General features: G+C 37.5%; 2 protein-coding genes across 4 annotated transcripts in view; both read right to left on the bottom strand.

Annotated features, from left to right (window-relative positions):
* The window catches only part of PSEN1 (presenilin 1), a 29,519-nt gene extending 25,996 nt beyond the window's left edge, over nt 1-3,523 (bottom strand). The window contains exon 1 of the mRNA XM_010566492.1: nt 3,445-3,523. The gene's annotated coding sequence lies outside the window, so the exon portion shown is untranslated. The remainder of the gene's footprint in view (nt 1-3,444) is intronic.
* The window catches only part of RBM25 (RNA binding motif protein 25), a 36,789-nt gene continuing 28,184 nt past the window's right edge, over nt 2,918-11,522 (bottom strand). For all 3 annotated transcript variants that reach the window (XM_010566495.1, XM_010566496.1, XM_010566497.1), the window contains 7 exons: nt 10,862-10,935; nt 9,983-10,133; nt 9,315-9,639; nt 8,010-8,284; nt 7,469-7,567; nt 5,543-5,590; nt 2,918-4,499 (listed from right to left, as the gene is read on the bottom strand). In XM_010566495.1, coding sequence (XP_010564797.1) covers nt 4,407-4,499; nt 5,543-5,590; nt 7,469-7,567; nt 8,010-8,284; nt 9,315-9,639; nt 9,983-10,133; nt 10,862-10,935 — 1,065 coding nt within the window. In that variant the 3' untranslated portion in view covers nt 2,918-4,406. The remainder of the gene's footprint in view (nt 4,500-5,542; nt 5,591-7,468; nt 7,568-8,009; nt 8,285-9,314; nt 9,640-9,982; nt 10,134-10,861; nt 10,936-11,522) is intronic.

Here is an 11,522-nt window from a genome sequence, read left to right as displayed (position 1 = left end):
CCGCCGCGACCTCACTTCCGACGGCGGCAGGCGGGCCAGCCCGCGGGGCGAGAGGAGGCTTGTGAGGGGGAGGGAGGGCGGCCTGTTGAACCTGGGGAACGGACGGTACCCCGCGGAGAGAGGGGTGGTGCGAGAAAAGACGCTGCCTGGGCGCTTCGAATTCTAGGCACGTGTAAGCTAGCAGCCCTGCCTGAACGCGGTCCCACGCAAAAAGCCTCACGAAAATAACAGCCGCGACTGTTTTGTGGAAGCAACAAAGGCAATTTCAAATTTGAAACTCACCTTGCTGTTCCCGATGCTCGAAGATTAATCCACCATTCCTTTTTAAAAGTGCGTAACCTTATCGGGTTACTGACACATAGGAAACGCTATGATACATCTAAATATATCTATTCTAAATATTAAGAAAGTAAAGTCTCCGAGGAACCATGCAATTGTGCATGTTTAAAACAGATGTTGTGCTTCACTATTTGACTACACTACAGGACGATGCATGGGAAAATGAAGTAGCACAAAAGTACGGCACATAAAAGTTTGGGTCAAAGTGCTTATGTAAAACCTAACACCCAAGTTTCAGTAGGTCATATGCATCTGAAGTGCATTTAAAAGAAGCCATTTTTAGACCGAAAGTGATGCCTAACCATTAGCCAAATAAAACTATTTGTTATTTTAAGAGGAGAAAAAAAACCCCAAAACACCAAAACCCCAAACATGGACATACAGCTGTACCAGGCTATCTTCTATTTATATTACTGATATCAGTTTGATCAATGGTGAAATGCCTGTTAACAATACCTTACATGCTGCTCACACTGCATGGCTGTGTACTAATTTGTAAGCCTGCATGTATGACATCCAGCATTCCTACGCAGGAAATGTACAGAGTATGAAAAAGTGTGACCTTATTGCAATATAAAAGCCAACAGCTTCCAGTTTCAAGTATATCCACTTCCTAAAATACTACTCCTGCAAGCAGCTCTCTAGCAACTCCAGTAAAACCATGAAAAGGTCTAATGCTTCCCTCTCGGTAGTAGGAAAGCATTAGTAGTAAGAAATAGGAATTCAGTAAGAAACTAAACTTACTATTTGGGGCCTTCCCCCTGCCACATTTAGAGCCACAATCATCTAGCTAGATGGTTATTTTTAGTGCAGGCTCCTACTTAAAGAGAAGGAAGGATGGAAACACACAAAATCAGAAACACCAAATCAGTATGTGAACAGGTTAAATATTCTAAGAACAAAAAAAGTCTCTTATCAAATTAATGGTCACATAAAAATATCTCATTCTTGGTAATGGATCTTGCTTGTCCACAGTTTCCCATTTCTTTTCAGTGCACACTAATGAAAAACAATACTTCATATTTTGTACTCACATATTCCAAAAAACACTGAATGGCAGTTATACAGAATGATTATCAGGAGACTAAGGGCATGCGTTACTTTAAGGTGTAAAGCCTTGTTCCACAGTAAAGTCCAGATCAACAACTAGTATATCCAGTTCTGTTGTATAACTATTCATATTCTTTTCCCTCTATGCACTGTGCATAACTTTTGAAGCACCTTTCCATCACAGAATGGATCATACAAGGGCATGCTGCACGGAAAAGCCAGTGGCAACATACATGCTTTGCTAATGGATCTCACTCTCAGTATACTCTTAATCTGTGCATTCACTAACGTAACACACAAGTGTGTACTAAATCACATATTCAGACAGTAAAGTGTTGTAATGTTGGCAAAAAAGGCTTTTTCTACCCCCAATTTTCCAAGTTTATCTTGAAATAATTCCATTACTGCATGTTGAAAGAAAAACAGTTAACAAAGGAGAGTTACTTTTCTATATGGAGGACCTCTCAGCAATATGTAATTTGTGCTCTACCCCCCAGCATCACAGACACAAAATATATTGTTATCACTGAGAAGTAATAACACTAATTTGAGTAAGAGGTAAACACTAGAAGCGACTTTATAAAGCAATATTTTGCATTCTGAAAGAGGAAGATTTGTTGGAAGTACTTGCATAAGCCAAGCCAGAGATGCTATTAGTGAACATTCCTTCCTCCTTCCACTACTGAAGAAAAACCTCAACTTCCACAAAATTATTTTATTTGATGTCACAACTGCTTCTAAATACTTATTTACCTGGATATTTAACACTCCAGCTTTAATTTTAGATGTCTTCCTCACCCAGATGCCTTCAGTCTCCTTGGGAAAGGGAGAGTACAGGCTTATGGCCAATGCATAAATAATAGATGAACACACAGCTTTAGTTTAGGGCAGAAGAAAATAAGCTGAAGTTTCACAACTTGAGCTTTCACTGAAGAATCTCAACAAGGACTTGAGGCAATCTACAATAGTGGCATTACAAAGCATTTGTCACATTTGGCTTGTTTAAGTATTACTAATGACAGAGAGAGAATGCCACATTAGCAGGACAAAAAGCACTCATGAAGTTCACTCTCCCTCTTCTCTGTATTTACTACAAACAGAGCGAGTTTTGAATTTATTTAGAATTTGGAGAATTTTTGGTAAATGCTGATGCAAAACTGTATGGGAAGAACGGGGAAGTAATCTCTTAGGGTAACATCAAGTTGCAGGGAAAAAAAGAGGAAGGTTGCAGCACATAAGTACGTAAACCAACACATTCTCACGCAAACTCAAGCACAACATAAAAGTAACATCTGAGCATTACACTTCAAGTTAAAAAAAGAACATTTGGTGGTGTGTAGTATTACAGGGATGAGAAAGAACATATGGAGATCACATCTGCATTTGCAGGCTTCTCGTCACCTGACTTAAAGCAGGAGGTAGTTATAAAAAACCCCACCCCTAATTTGGCAACACTTGTTGATTCAGAAACCAGTGTTAAATATAATTGCATGCTGCACAAGACTCCAAAAGAATGTGAGCCCTTAAATCAAATATATACATTTTTAATATCTGAAATATTTACATGGTGGAACCTTTACACGATCCCGTTTGTTAAGAACAGTGTTTTCAAGTGTCCTCTCCAGATACAAAGAACTAGTAACTCAATGTCACAGTTATGTTTTCTGAACAGGTCAACCTGTATCCTTCAGTTAAATACAATATAGAGATACTGGAACACCTTTACTTAATTTGTTTGCTATTAAGAATTGTGTTAAAAATTAAAAATGTTTTTGAGACAGTTTGCTCCCTGGAACACAGTCCTCCTGCAATCAAAATAGCTCATAGAACATTATCGATTTGTCTTCTTACCCAGGTATGAGATAAAAAATGCAGTTTACAGTACATGTCAACATTTATACCATATCAGCCTATTTATAAAAACCCATACAAACAAGGCAGGAAAATATCACCCTCTTTTCGTGGACGATAGACTGCTTACAGTAGAAAACAAAAGTCGGGGCTAGTTTAACAGTTTGGATAAAAACAAGACTTCAGCTTCCTTTGAAAACTTACTTGTTTAGTTTTTGTCAACTGCTATGGTCAGTTACATCCAAACAGGTTATTTTTTTTCTAAATACTAAAAAAATGTTTTAAAAAATAATTTCTTTTAAAAAAAAATCCATCTCATTATTTTGGAGACAGAAGGGATAATAGGGAAGGGCTAAAATGAAATTGAGCAGAAGATATCCTAGGTTTAAAAAAACCCAAACAAAACCAAAACATCATTAAACAGCACTTACTGAATTTAGGTCCTGCTCTTGTTTTAACTGAGCAAAGAATAAAAAACTTCCTGCAATTTACACTTTCTAGGAAAGAAGCAGAGCGTCTGCAAGAAATTAAGTTCCCAGCTTCGTTAGTAATTCTAAATGGGCAACAAAGTACCAAGACTGCCGCTGGTTCACATCAGAATGAAAAGTCTGAGGGAACTCCTTTTCCAGAGCCAGATGAGGGGACCAAATGAACACACAAAGCTGTTGTTCTGTGAAAGCAGCTCAAGCCACTTATTTTTAAATTGTTTTCTGATCATTCCTTAAATAAAAAGAGTGTGTGCAAAAAAAAAAAGCACTGATAAATTTGCAGTAAAATAATTTGTCTTCATCTGTAACTGATACAATTCCACATTAAGTGCAAGTGTTTTGCAAGACAGGGGCGCTTTTTTTTTTCCTTAATATTTACAAGAATCAGAGTAACATAACAAAATTACCAGAGAGCATGTACAGTAGCTGCAGCTTATAAAACATACCGGTAATTGTACCTTGTGAATTATAAAGAGAACCAATGCAGGATTCAGATAACTAACTGAGAAGGGTAAAGAGGGCCTCAGAGCAGAGGACAAAAAAATTCACATTTTCTACATAAAAAAATACAGGTCTCAAATCTCTGAGAACAGAGAAAATTTGAAGTCTTTGAATGATGGGAAAAAAAAAAAAAAAAGCCCAAAATTGAAATGGAACCCTAGAAGCAAGGAGAGTGCTTTATTTCACTAGACCAATCTTCTTTGCTTCTGTCTCGTATATCAACAACCTCCACATTTTGACTATGAAAACTTCAGCTTCTTCATCTAGTACCTGTAGGAAATACACATTTTATAGATTATTTTTTAGGTTAAGCATTCCAGTTACAAAGACTAACTCTAGACACATCAGAACTACAAAGTGGAGGTAGTGTAATCCAAGTTAAGTCTTTGAGGGAGGCACTGGGTAAAACTTCAGTGAATTTGTCTGTCCTGCATTTGTCATCTGACTTGACTAAGCTCTAATTATATACTTGTATAATGCAGACATTGACCGCTAAGAAATAAAAGTATCAGTATCCTAGTCCCCAAAAGCAGCTTGGGAAGAGGCAGAGAAATGGCAGGCTTGGGAAGAATGTAAGAACAGGACATATATATGTGGTATTGTCCCTTAATTCTCTCCTAGTCTCTGCTTATTTTCAGCCTGGAACTTCCTTGGATATTATATTAAGTAATGTCTCAATGGATTTCTCTTCCTTGAACTTATTATTCAGGCTTTGCCTCTTAGGAAGTTCTCCAGCTCACCTACTAGTCACACCAAGAACAACCTACAAAATTCTGCTATGAATCTGACCCCTACCAACTTTGCCTCCAAGTTTCCTTATTGAGAGAGAGTGAACAATTAGTTTTTGTTCACCTTTCAGTTTCTCTTTTCCAACACCAGGCAAAAAAGAGCTTTTACTCTTCTAGAGAAAAATCACCTTTTGGTCATTAATTAGGAATAAACCCACTAAACCACTAATTATAAGGACCTAGTTACAAGAATGGTAAGGAATAGAAGTTTATATTTCTGATACATTTCTGTTATTGTTGATTCTTACTTCTACTGCTAGGGTCAGAATCTTTGTTCTACTTTTCTGAATACTGAGAAATTCTGGACAGGGATCAGTAATTTCTACCTAGATGCTGTAAATGCAAAATCATGCCTGTGCTAGCATGATCTGTTTAATCAAAACAGCTTTCATATCTAATGCATGTTTTCTATGCATGTTCTATGAACACCAAATATTTCTGTTATGGACTCCTACTATTTTGCAGAATTGACTATCAGCTTCAGCATAATGTAGAAATTATATCAGTTACACAATTTCTGCTTACCATGGCAACATCATCCAGTATGCTCTGTGGTGAGCTGTGAGCCATAACCTGAAAGAAAGAAATGTTTTTAGACTGAAAACTCAGAGTAAACCATATAAACATCTTTGGACAAAAATCAGTTACTTCTCAAGGATTTTGAGTGCTTTTCACATGCAAAAAGTATTTGCAGTTCATTAGTTCCCGGTATTAGCCAAGGCAAAAATTAGTATTAAACTACATCAGATTCCATTATAGTGAGTGCTGGTTTATGGCTAGTTACTGAGGAACAAGTTCTAAGAAGCTCCAGAGATTCAACAGGTTCTGTATTTGCTGGCTATTCTTGCATCCCCAATTAAGCTCTCCTTACTTAAGGAATAAGCTCCCCTTCTTTCAACACTGAATTCCTAATGGAAGACAAAGGCAAAATTCTCCCTGTCTCTCTCTTCATAACCAAACTTTCCATCTGCCTGTTAAGTATTTCAGTGTTTTTTCAGAACCAAACAAGTTGTCTTTCAATACCAGAAAATGGCTATGTGTGTGTATATATATATATTTTTTTTTAAGCTTGGCAAATATGCAACTTCTGCTTTTCACTTTCTACTAACCACCTGTGCCACAAAACTATCACTTGCTTTGCCTCTCATACAGTAGCCCTGAAAGATAAACCAAGACAAGCGATTATGAAAGTGAGTACCATGAAAGCTGAAAAGAGTTTTTGAAATTCCCTATTGATGAGAAGCAACAGAGCTGTCATGACAGATTTAATAAGGCAAGTTATCAGAATTTAGTTTGTAAGCAGCTCTGCAGAGTTGAGGTTTAAACAAGTCATGCAATGGCTAAAAGGTATAGTAGAATGACTTCTAATGCTAACTCTAAAACCTTAATATTTGCTTACTGCTAAAGCAACAACAGCATCTAAAAAGCTTTTTAAGTAGTTAATCCAAAAATGTATGTAAAATCAAGCTACTGGCTTTTTTTCTCCCTGAATTCACACAAATCCTATTTTTAAGTAAAAAATGTTAACGGCCAATGAGGCATTAACTCTGAAATCTAATGATAAAACTATCAGTTAAAACAGCTGCTCCTGTCAACTGCTCATTTCTTTATCAACTTCCACATGTTTATCTAACAGATAACAGAGAGCATCTAGCATGTACATATTATGCATAAGCATTAAAGGAGGTAACTTGTAAAACATTAGGGTACATACTGATTCCAAGTACACCAACTGTCTCTGCTGACCAATATCATAATTACAGTGAAGCTAGGAACACACTGCCTTCAAATACAGATACTGCAGTGTCCTGGTTTCAGCTGGGATAGAGTTCATTGTCTTCCTAGTAGCTGGTACAGTGCTACGTTTTGAGTTTGGTATGAGAAGAATGTTGATAACACTGAAGTTTTCAGTTGTTGCTAAGTAATGTTTAGTCTAAAGTCAGGGATTTTTTAGCTTCTCATGCCCAGTCAGCAAGAAGGCTGGAGGGGCACAAGAAGCTGGGAGGTGACATAGACAGAGCAGCTGACCCAAACTGGCCAAAGGGGTATTCCACACCATGTGATGCCACGTCTAGTATATAAACTGTGGGGAGCGGGGCTGGGGTGAATCACTGCTCGGGGACTAACTGGGCATCGGTTGGCAGGTGGTGAGCAATTGCATTGTGCATCACTTGTATATTCCAATCCTATTATTATTATTATTGTTATTTTATTATTGTTATCATTATTAGTTTCTTCTTTTCTGTTCTATTAAACTGTACTTATCTCAACCCATGAATTTTACTTTTTTTTTTCCCAGTTCTCTTCCCCATCCCACTGGATCGGGGGGCATGAGTGAGCAGCTGCATGGTGCTTAGCTGCTGGCTGGGGTTAAACCATGACATGCAGTCATTGCTGCAGCTTAAATAGGGAGCAAACCCCAGACTTCACAAAGGAGTGGAAGATACTAACCTTAGAACAAACAAAATCAACTAGTGTGGCTTCTTCTTCACCAATATATTCTATTATTTTCTTGTTGATCCACGGTCTAATTCGACGTTCCATTAGTGTCTGGAAAAAGTAAAAGAACCAAACCCCATCATTTCCATAAACTTTACTGTCTTGAAACAATACTGCCAGATAGGCAGCTATAAGACCCAAACAACTGTTTAGCAGAAGATACATTTTGCTATCAATGAGAGAACGCTTAGAGATTTGGCATCTGCAAGTATTTGACAGCCAAACATGTTTTTAAAGGACCTTTTTTCCACCCTTCTATAAAACTGCTACGCAATTTGTAGCAACAATTCAGAAGAGACTAAACAAAAATAAGCAGGCATACTTCAGAATAAGTATTATATATGGACAAGAAATACAGTACTTAAGTTTGATCCCATTTGATGATGCTGCTTCAATCCACCGGGGTCCCAGGAACACTGTTTTTCTATTCAGTTCCAAGGTTTGTTTGGAAAAATTATGCTTTTTTGTGAATGGTTAAAAGAAATCAACTTACTGAATCCACAATTGACCAGTCAAGAGGATAAGCAAAGAGCTCCGGTTTTGCTGTGGGAATCTTCTCAATGAGACTCTTAATATGTTTACGTTTTTCTTCTGTGTTGACACTGCCTTTGATACTGCTTTTATCTTCTTCTCCATAATCCAGGGGGACAAGTTTCCTTTTCCGGGGCACATCATCACTGTCTTCATCATCAAATTTATTGAAAACACTATCCACAGCAAGCTTCTTCCTTTTTACAGCATTGGGCTGATTAGGACTGTTGCAGGCACCTACAACCCAAAAGACAGAGTAACATATTCACAAACTGCAACTGAAGCTAGTTTGCTCTTCACACATTTCTTGAGAAATATCAGCTTGTATGTTATATAAATGTCTGTGAATGCCTAGCATCAGTGCCATAATCTCTCAAACTCTGTTATAAAAATGGCAAAAGAGGTAAAGATCTCAAACGGAGTTTGTTCAAGATTTTTGAGAAATAGGGTCTTCTTTCTCTGCCCTGAAACCAGTTAGCACCCTCACTGAGGGAGGGCTATAACACGAGTTCAAACCTCAGCAGAGACAGAGCATGGAAGTGAAAGGTTGCAATGAATACAGCTGTAGGAAAAGCATTAATCAGTTTGCCTAATACCATACAGTCTCTTTTCATTCAAGATCTAACACAGTGAGTGCTCAAACTGCAGCCCCAGTATAATTTAATCAAATAATAAATAGTAAGTGCACAAACCTTCTGGAATACAAATATCCTCAGTTCTGCAGCTCAGAACAAAATTTTTTTTAAGACACGAGGAAATTGCTAAAGTACTAAGGAACTCTACACTTCCGTTCCATTCACAATTTTCATCAATTCATTGTGCTACTCTAAGAAGAAGAAAAAATAATCTAATTTTCAGTCTTCTTCTTTTAGAAGGATCTTTGTGAACAAACATAAGAACTATCTAGGGCTTAAGTCCCACATATACATCAATGAAAAGTAGCAATGAGTTTTAAAAGAGATATTTAGAGATCTATTAATGTGAAAAACCATGTGGAAATAACTAATTCCAGCTCAGAGCATTCCTAAAAAATTCAAGCCTTGAGGAGTCCAAAACTTCCGTCCCTTTTCCCCCTACAGATTTTGGAAGAACAGAGATTTATAAAAAGTATCTTCTGGATAGAAGTCAAGCACAGCATCTGGATAACAACAGCTTGATACAAGTATATCAAAACATACAATATATTTGGAAAACTGTGTGGCTACTCAGCTTGGCATTTTTTTCATTCTTATCCCATATGGAACATGAAAATATAATGTAAACTTGCCCAATTTGAGGCTAAGTCCTATTTTGGGCCGATGCTCCTCCGGCTGCTGTTGATCAGGTGAATTTTCATGAGGGATAATAATGCCACAGGGAGACTCATCACCAGGTGTGTTAGGGGTTGCATTTCCACTAGCAGAAGAAACAGATGGGGCAGAACTGATGGGTCGTAAAGTTGGTTTAAGGCAGGGCTTTTGTTCAGGCTCCTCCTCCTCTTCCTCTGGTTCTTCTCTTTTTTCCTCTTTTTCTGCCTTTTCTTCCTCTTCCTCCTCAGACTCTGGCTCTTGTTTTATTTGTGGTTGCCTACGCCGCTCAGCCTCCTGCTCCATCTACAACGAAACAGACAATTAGCAAAAAAGAAGCTTTCTCGAAAACAGCACTGTTTGAAAGAATCTAAAGATCCTCTGTTTCCTAAAGAAGTCTCTGTTAGTCTGCCTGCAACTGCCATTATAATCAAAATACTGATTAATCCAAATTTGTTTTTGAACTCCATCCAAACATAGATCTGGAAAGTTATTTTTTGTTTCTAGTGTTCTTACTGCTTATCTGGACTTCTTTTTAAGAAACAGGGAACAGAGCAAATATTAACTATCAGATCTCTGACATAATTTTGATCAATACCACCAGAATACCAAGGGCTCTTTTCTTCCTGTCACACCAACAGCTACTTACCCTCTGGAGTTCTGCATCTGGATCTGGGTGTCCTTCTGCCAGAAGGCGCTGCCTAATTTCTTCTAATTCTTCCTTTTCCCTTTTCCTATCCCGTTCATCTGCTTCCATCTCTTTCTCCCTGTCTCGTAGCCTCTTCTGAAGAGCACTACCCCTACAAAAGATATGGATTTTGTATATCAAAGAACATTCCAATGAGAACCTTGTAACACAATACAAGAAATATCTGATAAGAGATGTTATATTCCACTAAATGAAAGTAAGATTCATAAGAGCATCTGGTGTCCTTTATTTTTGTAACAGAGAAATCTAAGATACAAGTTCCCAATCTTACAATACAGAATTTACCCCATCACATTAAACAGATGTGGAGAATGTGACAGCTGGTCTTGTTAGAAAACGAATCAAATTATTTTATAGGTTTTTACTTAACAAGAACCAGTTCTGCTAAATTAGTTTAATGCAAATTTTAGTTAGCCCCATGCTGAAGGGATCTTCCCCATCTTTCACAGAGTTAACTAGCTTGTTCTTCGTACAATTTACAACTTCCTTGTAGTGAATTTTTTAGAGGCATGCTTGGTCCCTTCTCCCTGCCCCTAACACCTTATTTTGGTATTACAGTGACCTCTGCGCTGCCTCACCCACAAGTTAAGTGATAGGAAGGAGCAGCTACTCCCAAGCATTAACAAGTAGCAGTAAGGAGTTTCCTTTTTCCCTCTGGCACTTATCAAGTGACACTGAAATAATTTAGATAACTATAAAACCCTTACATCACCACATAATCAGTCAAACAAACTCTGTAAGCCTCTGCCAACAAACCCCACAATTGTGTTAAAATGAACATTGAAGATTTTATCGTTAGGAATCAATACAAAGACATACCTGTAGTATTTTGGATCATCTCTGTCATCATCATAATCTTCTAAGAATTCTTTTAACCGTTTGGCTTCTTTTGCCTGCAAGAAATTGAAACATAAGTAATGTTATAAAATGATTTCTGGTTTTCTCTCAAGAGTTTAAAATTTAGTATTATTATTAATAAGTTTAGTTTATATCTACTATGCTTCAAACTAAAAATACAGAGTTCCAGACAGAAAATTGAAAGATTTTGGAACTGCATCATCTTTCAGGGATCTGTCAACTTCCTATCATACATTCAATAGCAGATAGTACATCCATTAGGTCCACTGGCATCATGTCTCCAATTTACAGACTACTGTTCTTTTATTAGCATTTCAAAGGGTTTTTAAATATACCGCCCCCCCCCTTTTTTTTTTTTTACATCACAAAAGAGGATCAAAGTTCCTGTTCTTTAAATCTGTAAGTCTGGTATTGGATATTTTAACATGGCAGCTTAAGTGTATTTTAGCACTGTTGTTTTGTTTCAGTAGCTGTGCTTTTTAAAAAAGATTTAGTTATGCACAGAAACAAATCTAATGGATACTTCTAGGGTAAGCGCTCTCTTGCTGCGTTACTAATCCAAACCATGTGGCACTCTATTAATGCACAGACCTGAGACTGAAGGGGGCAAGAGGCATAGAGG

The sequence above is a fragment of the Haliaeetus leucocephalus genome, unplaced genomic scaffold (genome assembly GCF_000737465.1).
Source record: "Haliaeetus leucocephalus isolate CR32 unplaced genomic scaffold, Haliaeetus_leucocephalus-4.0 Scaffold213, whole genome shotgun sequence".
In the NCBI taxonomy this organism is placed as follows: Eukaryota; Metazoa; Chordata; class Aves; order Accipitriformes; family Accipitridae; genus Haliaeetus; species Haliaeetus leucocephalus.
The sequence above is the reverse complement of the archived record's forward strand: the minus strand, read 5'-3'. Positions and strand labels throughout refer to the sequence as shown.